General features: G+C 39.1%; 1 protein-coding gene across 2 annotated transcripts in view; it reads left to right on the top strand.

The window, feature by feature from the left end:
* The window catches only part of SLC38A5 (solute carrier family 38 member 5), a 776,684-nt gene that overhangs the window by 492,073 nt on the left and 259,302 nt on the right, over positions 1-25,309 (top strand). For both annotated transcript variants that reach the window (XM_044080289.1, XM_044080288.1), the window contains one exon: positions 22,573-22,631. In XM_044080289.1, coding sequence (XP_043936224.1) covers positions 22,573-22,631 — 59 coding nt within the window. The remainder of the gene's footprint in view (positions 1-22,572; positions 22,632-25,309) is intronic.

Genomic DNA, 25,309 nt, shown 5'->3' with positions numbered 1-25,309 from the left:
TCCATGTATTTGAAATTCTACTGTGTTTACTGGCTGTCTAACCAGAAGAGTTACTGTCTGCCTCTCACAGCTATACTTTCACTGTATTTAAATCCTCTCTTCAGTTAGTGTTTTTACTAGCTAAATTTTAAGAAGCAATTAGTATTCTTGTACCTTTACTGTAACTAGCCATATCACTATCACCAGCTTTGTACCTTTATTGTAACTAAATGAATCACTTCCTCCGGGTACTCCGGTTTCCTCCCACATTCCAAAGACATGCATCTGGAGTATTTCTCCCCGGGCCTCCGCTGAAAACAGGCTCTGTGGAACCTAGTTGGACATTCCCGGTCAACAAATGTTAAAACTAAAAAAAAAACTGTCACATGCCATGGGGTACTTATGCCTACTTCTTGCTCCTATTTATTTTGTTCTTACTCTGTGGCAATTTTATACTAAGCCATAAATTATCTAAATGAACTTAACCTTATTTATTAACAGAAGTATAGCTGGTTCAATCAATGCCCTGGGCCTGTACTATGAACTAGCGCCTCACCCCCATAGCTCTTCAAGTGAAAAACAAATTAAAAAAAAAAACTTCCACTGTAATGAGCCAATCAATACATTATAATCAATCTGCTTATTACAGTTAGAGCTAACCCCCTGAAGCTCTTCCATTGAAGAGCAAAAAAAAAAATGGGCATTCCTTCTATTGGCACACCAACCAGGTGGCCTGATGCATAACACTTCCCCCTGCCCTGGCAAGTCAGATCCCATATCTGTGCTCTGCAACCAACCCTCCTTCAACATATTTAATTAAAAAAATACTTTCTTCTTTTGAACTGTAGCAAAATGTTTGCTACAGTTTATACCCTGCCTGCATGGAGAATTTACAGCACTCAGGTTTGACCACAGATACGAGATTGGGATTGGCTAATCACGTGCCCCAGCACTTTGTGCCCAGGGCAGTTACCCTTGTCACCCTGCCCTAGCTAGCTCATTTTTAAATTAGGGTTACATGTCTCTCACATGTTTCTGCATCGTAGGCCTGCAGTCTGCACTAGCCCCTTCTGTGGCCAGCCTGCGTGCATTTGACACTTTCATACAGTGTAATACCTGCTTCATGCTTACTGATAATCCATTATTCTTAGCAAGTACTGTTATGAGAGATGCAAGTATTTATTCAGATTGGACACTGGCTCATTGACAGGACCCCCAAAATTAGGGTAGGGGTACTTTGTCAACATAAAAGAATGTCACCACTGTAGTTTCACAGGGCTTTGTCTTAGGCTCTGCCCTGCTCTTTGGCATCTGCTTTTCTGACATTAAGACAAAAAGTACAGTTATGCAAATAAATTTCCAATAACAGTAGATATTCAAATAGTTCACTGTTGGGGTAGTATAAGGCTATAAAAAGCATACCTTGTCAAGGATCATATGTCCAGCCAGTATACAAAAGCTATTGGGCAGCTTCTTAATGTACAGTACATCATTTGAAACGCAACAACATGCTTGTTTTAAAGGGGACATAAGGGTGAAGAAATTCAGAGATTTCTTGCCTTAACTGAAGGAGGCTGTGAACCACAATGTAATGTGCACAAATTTTTAATCCTATGTCCAGAAGTGCAGCTAGCGATTCTGGTGCCTACTGTCATTCTTCATTCTGGCATCGCCCTCTGCATAAGCAGCAAAAAAAAAAAAAAGAGCTCTTTTCCCCCTTCTGTATTGTAGCAAACCACACAAATAGTGCTGAAGTACTCAAATGTAGACCCCCCCCTCAAATGCAGTGTATCAGCATTTAGGAATGAATACTAGTCAGCAGTAATACCCGACTGGCATCTGCTAAAAAAGAGAAAAGATAAGAAAGAGGGTTGCGGGAGGGTTTTAATAAAAATACAACAGTGATTAATTCAAACATTTTCTGCTATGGTAAGTTTACTTACACAACTCCATTATATTCATTATTAGATCACTGCTGAAGTAGTATAAAACTGTATGGGATGATTGCCAAAGCTTAGACAGATAGAATGAATTGGTTTGCCACTCTAAAATCTTTGTCCTTTCCAGATAGTGCCACTGCTGCCTGTAGACGTCCAGGTAATGAAGAATTATTTCTGCACTGCTTTTAGGGTATGGAAAAAAAACAGGAAGGTAAATATCCTGATCCAGAGTGAACTCGGAAATTACCTTAGACATTAATCAGGGATTAATTGTAAGATTCACTCTATCATTATGTAAGACCAAAAAGTAGGGAAAGGACAATTAGGGCTTGCAACTTGGATACTGTTCTGACTGAGAGTAAAGCAATAAGCAAAGCTGTCTTCCGGTAAGAAACCTTTGGGTAGTACTAGCTGAAGGTTCAAATGGGGACAAAGTTAGCCTCTCTAAAAACAAAATTCAGATCCTATAATGGATTCACCTGTTTTCTAGGTGGTCTAATATATAACAACCTTTCAAAAATTGCTTAAACTGGAAAGAAGAGTAAAGGGAGATCTAACAACAGACAAGCCAAAATGGTTGAGAAAAGTACTTTGATGGAAGTGTAACACAGGCCACAGGTGTCGAATTCAAAAAGCTTCTTGACAACCAGGGCACTGTACTTAAAATGGATCCAAGAAGAAATTCCTTTGCATTTAACTAAGCAAATATAAATTTATTGTAGCAGGCTTTCTAGCCTCCTAAAGTACCTGCTGCATGTTATCTGTAAAGTGGTGCCTAAAAGGGATCAAAAACCTATCATCCAAACAGCCAGGTGCAGGTCCTGGTTGTGAATGTTGAGATGGATAACAGATTTGTTGTCCTGTGAGAATAGGTTCACTCTGAGAGGAAGAGTGTCCCTAGACAAGTGCATAAGAAGGGAAAACCAAAGTTATCTGTCACAAAAGGGAGTTAGAAGAATTTGTGGAGAGTTATCCTTGATTTTTAGAAGGATTCTGGTAATCAAATTGAAGGTGAGGAAGACATATAGGAACATTCCTATCCATGGGAAAGAGAAGACATCTATTTTCCATGCCTGTTTTCAAGAAGATCTGGTAGAGAAATTGTGTAATTGTCTGTAGGGAATGAAGGTAAACAGATCTACTTGGAAGTTCCCCACAAGTGAATGATCTCCAGCTATAATTCTTGGTACATTATCCATTTATGAGAGTCTGTCCTGGATCTGCCCAGAGTGTCTGCTACTGTGTTCTGCTTTAATGGGATGTAATTTGCCTGAAGGGAAACACTGTGCTGAAATGTCACTTCCCAGGTAACTGTGTTCAATCTGTTTAGGGGTAAGATCTGGCCCCCTTGTTTGTTGAAGTACATCATCACTATGGAGTTGTCAGTAATCACCAAGAGAGGTCCTGGATTCCATAGCTGATTCAATGCTTCTAATGTCTATATTAAGGCCATCATTTCCTTGAGGTTGATGTGTTTTTTTCCTGAAGTGGAGATCCAAAATCTACTGCACTTTGATTCCTCTATAAACTAACCCACAGGTAATGTCAAATGTGTCTGTTGTTACAGAATGAGTTGGAGTGGGAAAGAAGGAGGAATACCTGGATATAGTGGAATCTGATTTGCTTTCCGTAGGAGTTCATTCTTGTCAAAGCCTAAGAGTGGTACAGGAAAGGACAAAGGGTGCTGTTTTTGAGCCCAAACTGACAAGAGGAACCACTGATTCTTTCTAATATGCAGTATGACTAAGGGAGGCATTAGAATGGTTAAAGCCATATAGCCTGCAGTTCTGAGAAACTCCGTTGCTGTGCACCAGAGCTAAAAACTGTAGGTGATAAAATTAATCCATTTTGAAGGGAGAAGGGCTATCGTGACAGAAGTGTCCAAAAGACATCTCAGAAATGTTAGCTTGTGAGAGGAAATTAGAGAGAATTCCTCCAGGCTTGGTTTAAAATCTAGTTTTTGAAAGAGATTTGTTTTGAAGAAAAGGGATTACTGGAAATTTCGAACTAAAACCTGCTAAGCTGAGGAATTATCCATGTAGGAAAAAATATGGATTCCATGAAGTGTGCAGAAGACCACTACGGGAAATAGGCATTTTGTAAATACCGTTAAAACTGTGGTAAATCCAAAGGATAATGATGGAAATGCAGCATGTTGCCCAGAAACAAAAAAATCTTTATTAACACCTGGAACCTTAGTGAATTGGAATATGATGGTATGCATCTTTGAGATCCAGCATTGCAGTGAAGGACTGGAATGAAAGAACAGGAAAGAGAGACTGAAGTTTAACATTTTGAGCTTTAAGGAGGAATTTAGAATTCAGAGATCTAGTGTGGGTCTCTGTGTACATTCTTTCTTGGGTACCAGGAAAGATCTTGAAGTAAAATCCCTTTCCCAGCTGGGAATAGGGAACAGGATCTATCACACCAGAAAGAATCTGAGGAAGCAGGTGTGTTTGATTTTTGTTTATGGAGTAGGATCCCTGATATTAGAGGAGTTGAATCCCACTGCAATTTATAGCCCAACTAGATTATTCTAGCACCCAAGCATCAGTTGTTATTAGCTTCCAAAAAGGCAAAGAAAGAAACAGTTGCCTGCTGTTTTGGAGGAGTGGGTGGGGTGGGTGTCAGAGATGGGGAGGGGAACAAGTGATTAGATAGTTGGCACTCCTAACCGAGAAGACTCATTGGAGGCCATTCCCTTTTTCTTGAAGCCCTCTTGCCATTTGTTTTTAAAATGTTGCTTTCCTGGTTTGTGTTGCCCTTGTTTAAAAGGTTGCCTGATGAATGGCCCAGGACTAGAGGGATACTTTTTGCTACACCTATGTACTGGTGACAGGAAAAGATATTTTACTCCCTGCATTAATTTGCCCTTTCTTCTAAGCAATTTAAGACCTTAGCAGAGAAGCTACCAAAAAGGACATCCATCTGTAAGGGGGCATTGAGGATCTGGGACTGGATATGCTCAGGGAACATATTTACCTTGAAATGTCCAAAAAAGAAATAAAGACTAAAGGCAAAAATAAGATAAAATTTCCACAAAGGATTTTTAATCACCAAACAAGTAAAGTAAGCACTTTCGTCTCATTTCAATGAACAAAACTTCTTCAGACAGGTTAGCATTGCCCAACCCAACCCTTTAAATACTACAAAACAAGTCACATGGCAGCTCAATTACATTGCAAAGCAAACTCTAAAAAAATATGTGGTTAATAAAAAAGGAAAAATATTTAAATAAACCCATAATAATCATATAAACATTTAAAATTCCAGCATAATAAATGTCAAGCGCAATATATATATATATATATATATATATATATATATATATATGAATGCAATGGTTACTGTTGTAAAGACTTGTTAAAAAAGTTAGCACCAACAACAAATGAGTATATACATATAAAGAGATTTACTACCTTTGTAAACTTCTTAATTTTAAGATGCATGCTAAAGAGCATGCATCGTTCAGACCTGGTTGGCAGTAAGCATACAATCTTATTTGCCACAATAATTCTTGAAGCTCTAGTTTTAAAGGAAAAGGTTCACCTGAGGGGCGTATTCTATCTCGTCTGTAATCCGGAAAGAAAAATTATGGTCGGGGTATTCTTGTACATGTTTTGCTAGCACGTTCTCAGTCTTTCATTTTTTAATGCTGTAAATATGGTCATATACCCTTTCCTTAAACATTCGATCATTTTGTCTCACATGAAATCAGGGGCATAATTTACAAGTAGCTAGATAGACTACGCTTTTGGAACTGCAATTAAATCTTTTTTGTTATGTGATTACCTTTTACCTCGAATGTTAAAAGTTGCCCCCACTTCCATGAATCTACAGTATGGGCAATTTTTATATTTATACATTCCTGCCGCCCTCACTGTCTTCGCCTTCCTCCTTTCAAGTAAACTTTTGAAATTAGGCCCTCTCCTATAAATAATCCTAGGTTTTTGCTCAACTATGTGTCTCAATTCATTATCAGTGGTAATTAGATTCCAGTTCTTGTTCACAATTTCCCTTATAATGGCTGCATCTATACTGAACGATGTAATAAATGTGAGATTATATTTAATTCTTTTCTCAGTTTGGACGTCATTCCCTACAATCTCGTCTATTTTGTCAAGGCTACCCCCTTATGCAAGTATTGGCCTAAAGGCCCCATTAGTCCTCTTCCACTTCACTTCCTTTACTAGCTCTTCCACTAATTGAAGAGGGTACCCTCATTTTAAAAACATATCACTCAAGGTTTGACATTCTTTAAGAAATTCGGAATTCTCCAACACCATACAGGCTGCCCTCACTAAGTGGCCTTTTACGACTGAACTCTTCTGTTGCGGTGGATGACTACTAGAATAATGGAGAAAGGAGTTTGAATAAGTTGGCTTCCTGTGAATCTTAGCCTTATATATTTTTGGTCCCTATCTTTATACAGTTCTACATCCAGATAAGCTATTCAATCAACATCCATATTGTATGTAAACACCAAAAATTGGGTGTAACTATTCAAATATTCCACAAATTCGGCATTACCTTCAAAAATAATAAAAATGTTGTCCAAGAAGTGAGTATAACAAAGGATATTTGCCTTAAAAGGGTTGTTATTAAACACACAGTGTTGTTCCCAATGTGCCATCATGAGGTTAGCAAAGCCCGCCCCACAAGGGGACCCCATTGCTACACTCATTTTTTGCAACTTGTACTCTCCTTCAAACATGAAATAATTATTGTTTGATACAATATCAAGCAATTTGTGCATTAAACATATCCTTCCTGTAGTCATCCTCTTCACAAAACACTAAGCCACCCACTTTTTCAGGTTTGATAACCCGTACATTATGGAATTTCAAACTGTTATTCTAATAGCCATCCACCATAACAGAAGAGGTCGGTCATTAAAGGCCATTTAGTGAGGGGAGCCTGTATGGTGTCTGAGAATTCTGAATTTCTTAAAGAATGTCAAACCTTGAGTGACATATTTTTAAAATGAGGGTAATTGAGCAAAAACCTAGGATTATTTATAGGAGAGGGCCTAATTTGAAAAGTTTGCTTGAAAGGAGGAAGGCTAAGACAGTGAAGGCAGCAGGAATGTATAAATGTGAAAATTGCCCATACTGTAGATTCATGGATGTGGGGGCAACTTTTAACATTCGGGGTAAAATTACTGACATAACAAAAGATTTAATTGCAGTTCCAAAAGCGTAGTCTATCTAGCTACTTGTAAATTATGCCCGTTTTTATGTCGGAAAAAACGATCGAAAGTTTAAGGGAAGGCTATATGAGCATATTTAAAGCATTAAAAAATTAAAGACTGAGAATGCGCTAGCAAAACATGTACAAGAATACCCCAACCATAATTTTTCTTTCCAGATTATAGACCAGGTAGAATATGACCCCCAGGGTGAACTTTTTCCTTTAAAACTAGAGCTTCAAGAATTATTGTGGCAAATAAGATTGATTGCTTACTGCCAACCAGGCCTGAACGATGCATGCTGTTTAGCATGCATCTTAAAATTAAGAAGTTTACAAAGGTAGTAAATCTCTTTATAGGTAGATACTCATATTTGCTGTTGGTGCTAACTTTTTAACAAGTCTTTACAACAGTAACCATTGCATTTATATATAAGTTGGTTTAAATACCCTGTGCTTCTGAAGTATAGCAGACTATCCACTTATGCTGTGCTGAATTATGTCAATAAAAATGCTGAAAAATATATGTCCACAGCTAGTGGGGTTTGGCTTTATTGGCCTGGATGTAGCGATAAAGACATAAAAAGTAAAAAAAAAAGTCATGGCCATGTAGATAAAAAACTTGATAATCTTAAGGGGCATTTGCAGATATCCTATAAATCTCTATTACAAGAAGGTTTAAGGTATCACATAGTGAAAACTGTAGCTTGGATGGGTTTTTCTTGTAGTTTTTTATTGATTCACCCAACAGAGCTTTTGTTTCCTTGTAAGAGACCTGCATAGAAGTCTAGGTCTGAGGCTCAAATAAACTGTATCAAGCACAAATAAACACACCTTAAACTGCAATACAACTCTGAAAAAATAGCAAGGCATTTCTCCACACTGTAGTGGTAAGTCCACCCAAACAGTATCCTAAACAATCCAAACTCCCAAGTACTTGTAGTCACCCTTGCCCTGTCAAGTCATTCCTGTAAAAATCATGGACCAGCATTTCCCCACACTTCTGTAGCCAGCCTGACTGAGATGGGTATCTTGAGACAGTGTAGCAGTTGTCTGAAGATCATCTACTACTCAAGCAACTTAACACAGTGTGTGAGAGATGTACATTTATAATGTCATTGGGGGTGCAAATGTCACACACAGCAAACTCAGACCCCCAAATTTTCAGCAGTACACTGCACACCAAACCTCACCAAGGCCATCACAATATACATAATCCATCATACGCTGATGATATAAAGATTAACTTGCCTAAACCTCAAAGACCTTCAAAATGCAACACAGGCATACAACACACACAGCCAACTACCACAGATAGCAGAAAGAGTGTCTGACTCATGAATGCAGTGGCCATAAGTCAGGCATCTACCCAACCAATTATTCTAGTTATAGGTAACTTCATTTTAAAGACATACAGATGTAACTCTTACCAGACTCAGCAAGGCAAGTATGACTGTTAATTGCTTGCCTAGTGCCAGAATCTGTCACATCATACACACACACACACACACACACACACACACACACACACACACACACACACACACTCAAGCACTCGAAAAACAAGTACCAGTATAACTGTGTCGTAGATATGTACCTCCCTGGGCTAAATGAAGAGACATGATTGAGCTCTCAAACTACAAGTACCAGACAGCTATGAATCTAGCAGTAAGCAGGATTTTACCTTCTCCAAGGATGATGCTACAATGAGTAAAATAATTGACTTTAGTAAATGGCTAAGTTTTTGATGTCATTGTAAGCGGGAAGACAATATTTGTCAGCCTATGAAGATATGATCAACAGACCACACTGCTTCACCATAGATGGCCTGCATCTATCCTCTCTAGGGTTCTGGCTACTGACAAAGACATTTTCTACCCATAGTGCCTTTTTAGGCAATGACAACCTGATAATCTACCAATGAAATGAAGCAAGCAAAGGATAATATGAAGGTGTTCCAGATCAATGCTAGGAGCCTATAGAAAAAAACAGCACCACTCCCTACACGTAATCTTCACGCTGGTGAAGGTACAAATCTGTGTAGTGATTGAGACATAGTTTAAAATGTTGGACCACACTATTAGACTACTGTTTAGGAAGGAAATAAAGGACAGAGGCACATCAGTCTTCATCCAAAAGAGATTCACATCATGTCTGGTAAATCAGCTTGATGCACTAGAGCTTCTTCCCATACCATATGTTAGCTAGCTATAAAAGTCCATGTATGAAAGCCACACTACCTATCTACAGGAACTGGAATCGCTCAGTAGTAAACCCAATACCATTTCCCTAAGTGATCTAAACTATCCAGCCATAGATTGGGAAACCCATACTGCCACTAATGCACAAATTCAGAGATTTCTGGACTTTGTCAATACAAACATCCTGTAACAATTAGTCAGCGTACCCACTAGGAGGAATAACATCTTGGATCTTGTTCTTACTAATATGGGGGCATCTTGTACCATCCCTTGGGTATCTTCATCATTCTAAGGTCTGACCAAAAAGCCATCTCCTTCAAATTAAAATAGAAACTAGAGATCCCTTCCACCCAAGGTACCTTTAGAATTGTTTTTTAAGACATGCCACATAACGCATGCACTCAAGTCACTCCACAACAGGTACAAATATGACTGTCATTGCCAACGTTGGAGTGAATGACTTGAGACGTACCTCCCTGGACTACATGAAAGGAGACATGGAAGAGCTCTCGGATCATGTAGCCCAGGCAGGTATGATCCGAGCCCTGAGTAGCATCCTGCCATTGCCCAGAAAGATACCACAGTATAAGGACAAAATGATTGACTTCAATAATTGGCTATGCTTCTGGTGTCATTCAAAGGGGATCCAGTATCTGTCTGCCTGGGACGACATGATCGACAAACCATTATGCTTTGCAAGAGATTGTTTGCACTTGTCGCCCCTGGGATTCAAGTTACTGGTATAGTGCCTTTTTTAGGCAAGGTTCAAAGAACAAAACTACAACCATAACGGGTACAAACAAGCAAAATTTGAAGGTAATGCTACTCAATGCTAGAAGTCTAAACCTCAAGATGCACTCTCTCAAGGCTCTCCTAAGAATGGAGAACATAGATATCTGTGCAGTAACTGAGACCCGGTTCAAAGCTCCAGAGAACACCCTGTAATACAGGCTACAACTCATACCACACTTTTCAGCCACTACACCAGGACCAAAACACTAAAGGTGGAGGAGTGTCCATATTCACCAAGGATATTCACAACTCCAGGCTGGTTGCCCAACACAATGCATCTGAAATTCTCCAGGTGAAACTAACACTAGGTAAGACTGCAATACAAATTGTAGCTTGCTACAGATCCCCACCATGCCCCAAGATTTTCACTACACCTTTCTAAACATACTGGAAAATATTAAGATACAACCAAACACCCTAATACTGGATGATTTAAACTGCCCTGCCATTAACTGGGAAAACTACTCCTGTACCAACACCTTTGCTCAACGGTATTTGGAATTCATAAATTCCAACACGCTAGAGCAACTAATTCATAGTCACACCACCGGTACCAATATTCTAGATCTGGTCATTACTAACATGGGAGTTCAATGCGCCACACCAGTGATCACCCCCTCATTGGTCAGATCAGATGATAAACTAATCACCCTTGACATCCACATCCCACCCCCACCCCCCTTTAAGGAATCCTCTGTAAAAAAAAAGCTTCTCCAAAGCCAACTTCATGCTTCTTAAGTCAGACGTAACAAACTTCATGACACCAATGCAGATGGGAACTGGAAGTTCAACTGATGAATCCTACACTAAGGTGCTGTACGGGCACATTCACTCATGCATGGACCGAGCTATCCCAAGTAGAACCAAAACACTGTCCTCTAAAAAAAGGAAGCCAATCTGGTGGTCCCCTGCCATAAACAAGCTGTACAACAGAAGGAAGAAACTGTTGCAGAAAAGAGGAAGAACCCAGGATTCAAAAAACTCCCTCACCAGCCTCAGTAGAAAGCTGAGATCCCTCATAAAATCTTCCAAAGCTAGTTACAAAAACAAAATTACCAAAGATTCCAAAGATAACCACAAGGCATTCTATAGCTATGTCAAGAATCTAAATGGCAATACTCAGATCTGCTCTGAGCTACAGCAGAATGGCACTAGATATACTGATCCCAAGTATATTGCCAATATCCTGGCAGATAGATTCAATGCCAACTTCACCCCCCCTCTCACCCCCTAAAGGGCCCATCTCAATACCGAAAGAATGCCAAATTCTGGTAATCACTGCCACTCAGGTAAAAAACACACTCTCCAAAGCCAAGAATACAGCATCCATGGGACCAGATGACATCCCAGGCTGTGTACTGCATGAACTACAAAATGAACTGGCACCTCACCTATGTGTCATGTTTAATCATAGCCTCACCTCAGGCTTTGTGCCCACAGAGTGGCGCACAGCTACGGTCATCCTACTCCACAAGGGTGATTCACTTTTGATCCGGGAACTACCGTCCCATCAGTCTGATGAACCTGATCTACAAGGCCATGGAACGTATTATCATGGAACTTATAAACAAAGACACTGGCAACCTTCAAACACTGGACCCCTCCCAGTTTGGGTTAGTGAAGGGCAGATCTTGCATCCTGAACCTGATCAGCTTCTTTGAATCAGTCTCCATAGCCGTGGACAAGGGTAAGATGATTCACACAGCCTACCTGGACCTTGCCAAGGCTTTTGACAATATCCCCCACTCTGGAATCATAGATAAACTTACTAAATTGGGCATTAATCCCTACATCACTCGACGGGTTGCAAACTGGCTTACTGACAGAACACACACACTGTAAAAGTAGCCAACTCTAAATCCAGCTCCAGACAAGTGACAAGTGGTGTACCGCAGGGTTTTGTCCTGGGACCACTCTTGTTTGGCATCTACTTCTCTGAAGTACAGGCCAACACTACGGGACTCTGGCTTACAAAGTTCGCAGATGACTGCAAGCTGGGAGCCATTTTTGAACCCCCAAATGATGAGGATATACTACAAAAGGCCCTTAACAAAACAGATGCCTGGTGCCAGAGCCATGGGCTCAAGCTAAATGCCAAAAAATGTATAGTTGTCCCCTTTGGAAAAAAAACACATACCTGTGAACTACCACATAGGTGGCAGTACACTAAACATAAGAGACCTTGGGACACAGGTGGACAGTGGTCTCACCTTTGATAACCACATAGCCGCAACAGTTAGAAAATCCTTCTACGTGGCACACCTCATCACTAAGGGCTTTTCATCCAGAAAAAAGGAGGTCCTTGTCCCTCTGTACTCATCCCTCATTAGACCCATTATGGAAATATAGTGCCCCGTTTGGTATGTACCTCACAAGACATCTCCAACAACTAGAAAGGCCACAGAAATACCTCAGAAAAAGAATCACAGGCCCAAAGCAGATGCCTTATGCTGACCATCTAAAGAAACTCCAGCTGTACTCTGTCACATTTTGCCTACTCAGAGGTGATCTCTGCCTAACATACAAGGCCATGTCAAACCCAGTTGTTGGACATGCTACACTTAAAAAAATCCCAATCCTTCCAAGCCATACGCTCCAGGGATATTAACCTTGTCATCACGATGAATAGAATATGTTGAAGGGATAGGTTCCTGACCCAGAGACTCCCCATACTCTGGAATGAGTGGGGGTCCCAAGGAGTATATACATTCTCTGTGGACATCCAAGTTTGGGATTTTATGCCCACAGGTGATGCATTTTTTAAATCTGGTAGGCTTGTCAGCCATACCGCTCTAAGCTAAGTCCACAAAAAAAGAAAATACTAACTTAAAACTATTTTTTTAAGGAAGAAAACAGGAAATAAAGGAACTACTACCAACAATGGTATATAAGGAATACTCCAACGAGCAAGAAAGAAAATGTAAATAATAACATAACAACAAAGGTACTGTGGAGCCGTACCAAGAGAAACTGTAGCAACTAATAAGGGTCAAAACAGCTGAAGAAAATTAACAGTAAAGCAAGGGAGGTAGCAGAAAGTAAATTAAAGTAAGGGATACGTTTTTTTTAAGTAAACTCATGGTTATTTTGAAAAACAGTTCCCAAAGCTCAAGATTGACAAGATCCACATGTGAAGCTGAATGGCAGCAAACAAGATCTGAGGTATGTTAGGTTGGTAGGGCACTATGGGTAAAGGGAGAAGCTCGAGAGTTTTGGATTCAAGGATCTGGTAGAAGCAGCCAAGTCAGATCAGAGTATCAGATCCAAATCCATCAGCTGAGGAAGAATGAAAATGGACAGCACAGATGGAACATTATGGTGAGTACATAACTTTTTTTGTCGACCATGGGATGGGTAAGCCCAATCTAACACCAAACAGGGTAGGTTAATTCAAGCACCAAAAGGGAAACTGACTAGTCTTAAAATGGCCCACATGCGCAACTAGCCTAGTACTTACCAGTGAACCTAAATCCTTTAAGGATCTCAGCACAGGAAGGGCCAAATAATACCTTTCTCTCCATGAGAACATTCAGGATACCAGCACTGACATCCTCTGATGAACTCTGAGAATGTAACCAAGCAAATAATCTCATCACTGATGCAGTGGCTGCTGCTCTAGAAACAGCATCTGTAGTGTCATACGTACATCTAAGAGAGTGTTTGATTACCTAAGAGATGGTAAATGTTAAATAATTCAGATGTGCATTAGTCTCTAAAAAAGGGAGGTCAGCAATTAACACTTTCATAGTGTCAAAAGAGACCAGCAGGAACATAGACACGTGAGCCTGACAATTCACTATTCTGAAGGCTAAGATGGAAGAAGTATAAATTTTCTTACCAAACTTATCAAAGGCTTTCCCATCTTTGTCAAAAGAAATAGGGTTAGATGCCAAGTGGTGTTTGGTAAAAGATGGTTTTGTCAGAGGAATTACTGCAGGTTTTGATCTAGGATGCTAGAGAAATTTGTTTATCTAGGGAGCTTTACATAATTTTATTAGGCTTTGGGGGGGGCAGGTGGATGACTGTTAGGCAATCTGCTGGCTGCAACAAAATCATCCTGTAAGGCTGGTACAACAGGAGGAATGTCTGCATGTTCATGAAAATTAACTTACAACAACTAAAGATCTTTGCTTGGATTCTGAAATTTCTTTTTTGTTCCCACTGAAGTAATTCCTTCATTCTTGTAGTAGTATCAGAAAAAAGATAATTCTTCAGGTGGGGAATCTGAAGAAAACTTTCCTCAGAGTCAGATTCCCCTTTCTGCACAGCAAGAACTTGAGAAATATAGTCTAAATCTAATTACTGTCCTCTGACTGAGCGTCCTTGCCCAAAGAGGACAGCTGAACAGCCACAGAGAACATGCCAGATTCTTGATCCTTGGTGGCTTCCCAAGAAGCACCACCAGAGGAACCAAGAAAAAATGAACAGTGGTCTGAGAGCCCACAATTGCAACAGCAGTCTCACACAGTGATGGCTAAGGCATCAAGCCTGAAGCCTCCTGTGTAACGTTTCCTTTTTGCAGATTGGAGAGGGAACAACCAAACAGCTGGGAGACAATTCCATGTCTCTACCAAAAAAAGTAACTAACAAGCAGGAAGCAGAGCTTTGGTTAATTGGTCTTACCTGCTGACTAAAAAAGTAAGTTTTGAGTTCAAACTTTACAGTGACAACCAGCAAATGCAAAACAATGCACTTCAGTGGCAGGAATGTTCTAAGAGTGTGGAATCCTGACCACTTACTTTATACCACTCATCACAAGCTGTACAGCAGTTAGGGTACATGGAAGGTGCCATAAAGCTTTGGAAGCTGGCAGGTCATCCAGTCCTTAGCAGGACATTTCCCCTGCAACAGTGATCTAACGATGAACATCATGAATCTCTGAATGATTGCAAGTTGGATGTAGCTGTCAAATCAACAAATTATACAAATTCCCTTTCAAGTGAAACTGTCATGCATTCTACACACATGGCACAATAAGAAAGGACTTAAACTAAATGCAAAAAAAATGCAGCTGTATAACAAACTGCTACTACCTACAGCATCAATGTCTCCCCCTTCCCCAATGAGTCTGTCATCAGAGACCTGGGCACCTGGGTAGATAGCTGCCTCTCCTGTGAGCACCATGTATCAACCATGGTCAGGAAACCCTTCTATATATTAGTTAATCACCAAGGACATCTCTTCCAAAATCAAGGAAGTTATTTTTCCCATTTTCTATCCTGGTTACACCAATTATAAAATGTAATGCACTGTTTGTCATGCATCTTTTAAACGTATCAAAAACTAAAAAAAACACAGAAGTTCCTAATATAAATAAGCTTGGCTTTAAAAATCTTAACTATCAGGAAAGGCTGTTGTCAGTCTCTCTGTACTCAGTGTCATACCGACTCCTGAAGGAATACCTGTGCCTTGATTTCTCATTGCCTCAGGGATCCCATTATCTGCAACCGCTTATTTCCTGATGTGTGAAAAGGTGCAGCCAACACTAGAACAAGGAATCTGAATCTATATCAGGGAGTAAATAAAACTAAATGGTGAGAAAAGATCATCACCTAGCACTGGCCCTTGCAAGTCAAGTAGTGCATTGCCCTGTCTGCCTTCAAACATTGTTTACACAATTGGATGGGTACCCTGAAATTCAGGATTGTCCAGAACTTGCAGGCCTTGCCCAACTTAAAAAAGCTGGTAGAACCTAAGGGTGGTTATTGTCAAGGCACACACCACCACTGGTCTAATAGCATTGCATTTGTTATGATTACTAGGACAGGGTGCAATCCTGGGGGGGTGGGGTTGTTATTAGTTCTCCTTAAACCCCAGGCCATTGTTTCTAGGTTTATCCAGACTGCGGCATTATCAAGCTGGACTGATGGATCATCCTACAGGCTTCCTGCAGTCTTTACTAAGGAGATAAATGTGCTTTGTAGCCAAGCTCCTTTTTCTGCATCATCCAGGGGTCTCTCCAAATGTTTGAGTCATCTGGTAAAGTTGGGCTGACATCTTTAGGTATGGAAGGTTTCTCCACCTTAGCCATTTTCTCCACAGACTTGGGTGGTGGCAGTCTAGATAAAGCAGATTTTTAGCAGTATCTATTTCTTTTTAGAGAACGTAAGCTTATCAGAACTGTTTTTACTGAAGCTTTGCACTGGTGTTCAAGATCTGGTGGTTTACCTAGACTACAAATAACCTCAATCAACAAGTATGATTGAATGGCTTTCTCCTTTTGATTGTGTCATTAAACTCAACAAAGATTTTCAACAGGAAGTATTATGTTTCACTATCCAAAACTACAGATACTGAGTGTGCCTACTTGCAACAGGTGACAAGTGATATTTTCCTCTCACAGACACATTTTGAATGGAAGTTGTTCTGTGAGATGGGCCAGAACTGTATCTATCTTATCTTGTGCCTTGTGTAGATCTCCACTATGGTGCCCCCTTGCAACTCCTTACGTATGTGTGCTAACCCTAACCATGCCCCTAAACCCAACCCTATGGCAGTTAGTTGTGAAATGTGGAAGGATTTCCTGCCTAGAATCATGTGTTGGTAAAAGGAGAGGGACATGTCAACCCAAGTGCCCAAATATCTCATCACTGATTCATATGATAATGGGATGTTTTTAATGCAGATGGATGTAGAATGTTTCTGCTTCCCAAGGGGGCTGATGCTACATTTTCTTGGCATTTAGTTTGAGCCTCTTTTGTAAGTACCAGGAATTGAGTTGAGTTAGTTCTTTTTGAAGGACAAATATATCCAAAGAGAAATATGACAACCACACCCAACTTGGAGTCATCAGCAAACTTTGTTAACCATAGATCACAGTTATCAGTTTAGAGGTCTGAAAAATAGATGTCAAAATAAGTGGGCCCCAATATCGATCCCTATGGATCACCTCTAGTAATCTTTTCTCTGTCTGAGCAGGCATCACTCATTCACTCAGACAGTTTGCATTCTATCTCTAAGTCAGTTGGTTATGCATCTTACCAAGTAGGGATTTATGGTTTAAGGCTATCAACTTATAAACTGTTCCATCATGTGGTATGGTATCGAAAGCATATATGCACTAAATAAAAAATCACTCTGTTTCGGGAACAAACAAAATCCTTGGGATAAAGGAATTTAAGTCTTTAGATGCAAACCTTCATATCTGCATATTAATAGCTAATCATAAGATTGATAGTCACTAATGTGTTGAATACATGTCTTGCTATATTTCGTTACAGTACCAGGAAGTGGTCAATTTGCACTTTAGTTTGAGCTGCTGGAATGTGTTAATGTTATTCTTAACTCTCTCTTCCAGTACTGTTGCTTGAAATTCCTGCCTGCAAAAGCTAGACTTCTGTCCTAAATACCAGAGCTTTTGCCTTCACCCTCCAGGCCTCTGCAGACTCCTCCACTAACACTGTCGAGGTAGAAAGTGACATTCACTGGCAACATCTTCAGATCTTTCTTGCTGCAGTTTGTTGAGCATCTTGAACAATCTAGTTGCAACATCAGTCCATCAAGTTGGCCTGAAGTCAAAGTTTGCAGAGAAGTATTACATTTTGGAAATTTCTTGTCTTTAGATTAAGGGCAAGCCATCCTCTTTTCCTTAAGATCTGGTAGTCATCCAAAGAGTCAATAATACAACAGCATATTATGAAGAACATAGTGCAGTTATGTATAAACAGTTAATACAAATATTTGGTTGCGTGTGTTCACTATTACAGTATCAGTTCCTTCCCTCCAGCCCATATATCCTGGTTCTTCTCTGGGTTGTGGTGTAGGCTTGCAGGAAGCCTTCTGGTAGTTCTCTTCCAATAGGAATGGGTCATCCATAGGCGGATAATGCTGTGGCTCCTAGAACATTTCCTGAACCTGCTAGGGCAAGAAAGACTTGAAGATGGCACCAACAGACATCCATTTATACCACCATGCCATGATGTTAGTAGAGGAAGGAGTCTGCTAGGCATGGCGGCAGAAGATAAAAATTCTGATATTTGGGCCAGTGACTGGATTCTGCAGGCAGGAATCCCAAGAGTCAGTACTGCAGCAGTAATGTATTTGAAGAACCAATAAAAGAAAGAAGCTGGAAACAGCGCACTAAAACCGCACTTTATTGTACTTCACAACGATACTGAAATCCACAAAATAATCCACAAGGTAAACGCTTTAGAGCAAATCAATGCGTTTTCGTCAGCTTGGTGCTACGACTTCATCAGACAATTAAGTTTAATTGATGAACCATTAAGTAGTAAAATTCAAAGAAAAAAGACCAATTAAAACAATTGCATTCTATTTAAACCAATAGCGAAACATGAAAGACAAAAGGGCTCATTATAATAAGAAAACAGTATATAGTATATAAATATCATAAAATTCAATTAAAATCTGTTCTGAAATTTGTTCTGATGTTTAAAAACTTTAAAATTGATTAATCAAATTGTGCTTTAATACATAAATACATTATTAAATCAAATAAATAAATAAATATGATAAAAACCTCAGTTAAGTTTATGTAAATATATGAATATTAGGGAAAAGGTTTTGTTTAAAATCAGGGATAAAGTGGTGAACAATGGTGCCATCTGCTGTTCTTTTATGGTAAGCTATTGCTAGTTCACTTCATATTTTAGCTGCTCTCAGTTTCAAGACTGAATCTAGGGAAATGCATTCATTTAAACCCGGTTGTTTGTTGGCTTCTAATAATATTTGCCAACATAATTCCTTATACTTCAGCCATTCTTCCCAGGGGCCTCCTCTAATTTCTTTTTTCACCTGTTCTAAAACAAAAAAAGAAAATTTTGACTCTTTACAGGTTTTTGTGTGTTTGAACAAAGCATTCGTGTCTTTTTCTTTTTGTATTTCATACAGGTGTTCATATATTCTTCTCTTTAATATTCTTTCTGTTTTTCCGACATAGTAGGAGTTGCAATTTGAGCACGTTGCCAAATAAACTACTCCCTGGGATTCGCAGTTAAAATAACCTGTGCTGTATATATTCATTTCCCTAGCTTCTAGGAATATTTCTCTTTTGTTAGAAATGTATGGGCACTGTTTACAACGTCCGCAATTAAATGTTCCATAAGTAGTACTGCTAGAGCGTGTCTTCTCAAAAACATTATTGATGTCATTAACTTGGTTATTTTCTAAAAATTTTTTGATGCTACGTGCATTCTTATATACAACTTTTGGAACCCTTTCTTTGATGTTCGGAATGTCCGAAAAGGATATGAATTTGTCCCGCTCAGTTTGAAAGATTCTTTTTACTTTAGAGTTGAACAAGTTGAATTCTAAAAATAATGCTGATTGGTATTCAAAATCACCTGGTGCATTGTTCTTACTAGTGTTAAAATGGGTATCCATATTATCACCACTTGTCATAGAATAAATAATGTAGGTCGGACAACCCTTAATGGGTTTAAATTTTGTCTGTCTATGTTGTTCCACCTCTTTTCTAATATCTTTGATAAAATCCGGTGGGTATCCTCTAGCTAAGAACATACATTCTAAGATGTTACATTCAACCAAGAAATCCTCATCCCTGCTGGTCATGCGACACCCTCTCACAAATTGTCCCTTGACAATGTTCCTTTTACAATGTGGAGGGTGTGCGCTGTTGTAATGCAGGAAAGAATTGCAAAAGGTGTTTTTCCTGAATACCTTGGTTTCTAAATCTTTTTTGTTCTCACTCTTGTAAACTTCAACATCCAAGTATTGTAACTTGTCAAGAGAGGTGGAGTGTGTAAATCTCAAATAACGGGTAGTGCTGTTGATATAGTCTAGAAATTCAGTCAATTTTTCGTTGCCTCCTGTCCACAAAATGACAATATCATCGAGGTAACGTCTGTATAACGACCAATATTGTTGGTATCCTGAATTCAGGATATGATTCAATTCCCAACCTGCTAGCACTATATTTGCATAGGTTGGTGCGCACGCCGCACCCATTGCTACCCCTTTTGTTTGTTGGTAAAATTCTCCATTAAATGTTATAAAGTTGTATTTCAATATTGTATCCATTAACTCCACTATTGCAACTTTTTCTGAATGTGCTAGAAAATTGTCCATGAAGACTATATCTTCAAATATACTCATGCCTTCATGGTGTGGTATGCAAGTGAAGAGATCCACCACATCTATAGTGACAAAAATCAAGTTCTCAGTTAAGAGGTTTGATGTAATACTTCTTAGTAAGTCCCATGAATCTTTCAATATGTGTTTATAGTTGCTACAAATATGTTTAATCTTGTAGTCCACAAATTTGGCCATAGGAAGAGTTTTAGAACAGTCAGCTGACACAATAGGTCTTAATGGAGGGTCACTTACATTTTTGTGTACCTTCGGTATGCCGAAAATGATTGGAATCTTAGGTTTCGGCACTGACAAAAATTTGTGCGTATTATTGTCAATTGTTCCCTCCATGATCATGTTGTTAAGTGCTATGTCAATTTTCTGGTAAGCCAAATACACCTCATCAATTGATACATGACATGGTAGTCATCCAAAGAGTCAATAATACAACAGCATATTACGAAGAACATAGTGCAGTTATGTATAAACAGTTAATAAAAATATTTGGTTGCGTGTGTTTACTATTACAGTATCAGTTCCTTCCCTCCAGCCCATATATCCTGGTTCTTCTCTGGTTTGTGGTGTAGGCTTGCAGGAAGCCTTCTGGTAGTTCTCTTCCAATAGGAATGGGTCATCCATAGGAGGATAATACTGTGGCTCCTAGAACATTTCCTGAACCTGCTAGGGCAAGAAAGACTTGAAGATGGCACCAACAGACATCCATTTATACCACCATGCCATGATGTTAGTAGAGGAAGGAGTCTGCTAGGCATGGCAGCAGAAGATGAAAATTCTGATATTTGGGCCAGTGACTGGATTCTGCAGGCAGGAATCCCAAGAGTCAGTACTGCAGCAGTAATGTATTTGAAGAGCAACATTTATGGTAATAATCAACTTCTTGATTCAAATTTACTACATATGGTCAGGTTGTTGCATCAACTGTTTCCATGTCTTATCAGTTCAGTATCACTGTCCTACATTCCTCAACAGTCATGCCTGACTGTCACGTCTTCACTCACACAATCCATCTAGGCATTCTTGTTTCCTCTTGCCTTCTTCCTGTCTCTCCTAAATCTTCTTTGACAGATAATCTTCTGCTTTCCTGCATGTGTTCCTGAATCACTGTAATCTGTTCTTTTTGACCTACTTTGGCTTCTGCACTGATGTCCTCATTTCTTTGTCTGTCTCACAGTGTGCATCCTATCACCAGTCTCAGGCATTTCCTCAAGTGCTCTGCCTTCTTTGCCCTGGTTTCTGTACCACATGCTAGGTACTAGTCTCACCGCTGTTATGGACACCATACTGTTGTGCTTATTTGACATTCTTCTGTAATAATTGGCTACAGCCTCTCTGATTCTAGCTTTGACTGCCTTATTCACTTCTTCTCAACCACCCCTCTGAGATACAGAAGATATTAACCTGTTCTACTATTTCACTGTATCTCATGTTTCAACTACTTTTGATTTCTCCCATTTACTGCCACAATACCTGTCTTCTCTTTACTAAGCTTCTTACCTTGTGCCTTCAGTTTTGCATTCTGTTCCCCTATCATTTGCTGAAGTTCTTCTTCAGAGTTTGCTTGTAATGCCACATCATCTGTGTACAGCAACTTTATTGAATTGTGTTCTCTGACTTGTTTGCTAATATAATCTATAACCAGTATGAATGGCAGTTGGCTCAGAGCTGAACTCTTAGACGTGCACCCATCCCCTCTGGGAACTCCTCTGATTGTACTTTTGCCTTTGGGTCTTTGTACATAAACTGTACTAATTCTACCAATGTTACCAGGACTTCTAACCCTTGTGAAGTGCCCAAATCAACTTTCATAGGACCTTGTCATATGCTTTCTCCAAGCCAGGAATAGCCAGTGGGACTCTTTCCTCTTGTCTAGTTTCTTCTCAGCTATCTGCCTCACTACAAACATCAGGTGAATTGTGTTGCATCCTGATCTGAATCCAAACTTCTCATCTCCCATATTACTTTCTAGTACTCCGTGTATTCATTTATCAATCACCCTATCCAGCTTATTCTTGCAACGTGACAGGAGTTTGATACGTCTACAATGCCCACAGTTGAGAATATCCACTTTATTCTTGTAAACTGGCACTAGAATGCTTATTCTATAGTCATCCAGGATATACATTTTTCTCCATATTGCTTTGAGTATCCTCTAGAGACATTTCTCTACTACATTTATGGTAAGTCCCTACATAATTGAACTTTTATTTGGTCTGAAGTACAACAATGTGATGGGTTTTGCAAGCAGTGTAGGAGACAAATTGGGGAAATATTTTCAAACAAGTGAGCAGAAAATGGTTTATTATCTCGGAAGCAGATCAGCTAGGTTGCTGTTAATTTATGTTTCTTCGTTTTCTGTTTGCTTGCTTATCTAACTGGTTTGTTTGTTTTTTTTCTCCAATTAGGTTACCTGGGATACACAAGTGGCTTCTCCCTCACCTGCATGGTCTTCTTCCTTATCTCAGTAAGTAAGAGGTGTAACATGAACTGGGATAAGCTCTTGGATTTGTGTGTTGAGAGGGTGGGAGGGTATACACACTGGGTAATACAATACACAAACTTCACAACTAAGATGAGAACAGTTCACTGGCTATGGATACTGACTTTTCATTACTGCATGCAGACTGTGGAAGTGGACAACATTGGATGAAATGAGTGGGCTTCTGTTTTGGAAGGTTGAAGAGACTATGGTATAGTGCTGTATTTTTTAGAATGACCATATAAGAACAAGCCCTAGAATATTTTCAGGAAAGGGAGTCTCATGAATGCAGAATCTAGTAGGCTGTAACAGAAGGATTCCCATATGGCATATGAAATGTCCTTATGGACTTGATCAAAGTTGTTAATCCCCCTTTCTGTTACTGTCTACACATCTAAGAGGGTCTATAATATCAGCCACTAAAGTTTTTGTTAAACAAAATTAATCTAAAAGACATTCTGTTTCTGGTGAACAAAAATTCACACCCCAAACAAGATGTGAAGAAGTAAATGCACTGTAGAGGGGAATTAATAAACCAAAGTAACATCACTTAAAATAAAGCTCAAATAAACCTAGACTATTTCATGCAATACAGTGTCTGTAGATCCCACAATGTTACAGTTTACAAATGTCTGAAAAACCTCTCACTCCTTGGTAAAATTAACATTACAGGAATAGGACCTCCTCAGCTTTTTTTTTTTGTAACAAAAGTCAATCTTTCTTGTTCAAGCACAGGAGTTGCACTTTAAGTGATAGGATTGAGGACAAGGGCATTGCATTTGTTTTTCTTTCCTTTACTCTTTGCTTGAAGGTTGACTTCTGGCATCTGTTAATTGGACTCGGAGCCTTTTGGCAAAATCAGGTTATAAATGAATAGTACAAATGTTCATATATCTGAGTAGTATAAATAGCCAAAAATGTTTAGCAAAAACTCATCTTTGTAGTAGTAGCAGTTATTAGATTTCCAGCCTTAAAATAGATTTTATAACTCCCAATAGACAACATAAATGTTGCAACAAACAACCTGCAATAAGCTACATGCATACGTTGAGCATAATTTTATTCAAGCATTCATGGGTGTTCATGTGAAGCCGTGTAATTCCATTCATATTCCTTTTTTGTCAAGATATTTGCAAGAATATAGAAATTAGGATTATTTTAATAATTAAGGTTATGAACAATGGTTAATAGCTCCCTAGCGTTTCTAAACAAGTCATATATCACTCATGGATATGTCACCAGTCATGTAAGTTTTAAGTAGATATCTTTCATCAGATTATATGTAATTTATAGTCAGTTATAAAAATCATAAAAACACCTATGGATCACTGACATTTAATAACTTAAGTGAAAATGATGAGGTTGAAGGACAGACTGGATTGGCACATATTGTCCATGTAACTCAGGAACCAATGAAACAACCAACACAAATGCAAGTAGGAAGCAAAGTGTTTAAAGCTGCCATTCTATGAAGAGAAACCAACAAAGATTTTAACAATTTGCTCTAGACTTTAGTGAACTTAAGATGACTGAATGAAAAGAATATCTGAGGCATATTTCGCAAACTGAATATTGTGTTTCTCTTTTGCTGCTTCAAAGACTTTTAATAGGCCAGCTTATTCAGGAATACTCATTACTTAGTGAAAGTTGTTCCTCTAAAAGGACGAGCAACCATTCAGAATGTGACAAATCCTTTTGCAGAGACAAACAAAAAAACAGCTGCTAGATTGTAAACTGTAGGAAAAGTGTGCAACAAGCTGTAAAGTAAATGCCAGCTTCTGTAATGCTATTCCATCTCCCTGTCCTGCTGTGTATGCTGTAACCCATGAGTTACACACAGACTCATGTTTTCTAAGAGGACAGAACAGAAACTGTAAGCCATAGGATTTGAAAACTTTTTGCTCATAGTATGCCCTTTTAAACAAGTTTAAGAGCTTGACAGTCCCCCCTCCTTCCAAATCTTCACTTATACACCAACTTACACCACTGGGGTTCAAGACTCAGTGAACCTTCCACCATGTTTCTTTACTGCTTCTTACTGCCGACATGTTGCAAAGTCCTTACTAGCATATTGGAGACATTCTGGAGTAGCGCTTGAACTACCCGATATCCAGGCAAAGTTAAAAAAGCAAAAATGATTGATTGGCCGCATTAGGATTTATGTGTCATTTAACATGGAAATTGGGAAGGTTGAATGGAGATGGACAGCTACTACAGATGAAAAACAGTAATTAATGTTTGTGTGGGCAGCTCATAAAGGACAATGAACACTCTTAAAATGATACTGTTAGAGGGGTAGACAGAGCAAGAAAGTCCGAGGGCACACAGTCTTAAACACATCATCTGCCCAGGGCTCAAGAATGATGTTTAAGGGGAAAATAAAATGACATGCTTTTTTTGGAGCTATTTTACAGATTCCAGGACAGGAATATTTCTGTTTCCTGAAATATCGGTGCACACGATGCTCCTGAAGCTTGGTACTGCATATTCCATAATACAAATCAATGTAATCTGAAAAAAAAAAGCCTTAAAAAAAAAAAAAAAAATGGCAACGGCCTGTGTGGCTGCAGCTGTGTCAGCTCGTTCTAGAGATATGCATATTTTGTCTTCTTTTGCATAGAAAATCTCAAAAAAATCAGTTTCTGCACTTCCAGTTAAAGGTA

Source organism: Protopterus annectens, chromosome 8.part0, assembly GCF_019279795.1.
Source record: "Protopterus annectens isolate FY-2018-M chromosome 8.part0, PAN1.0, whole genome shotgun sequence".
NCBI lineage: Eukaryota > Metazoa > Chordata > Ceratodontiformes > Protopteridae > Protopterus > Protopterus annectens.
This window is presented reverse-complemented; position numbering and strand designations above follow the sequence as displayed.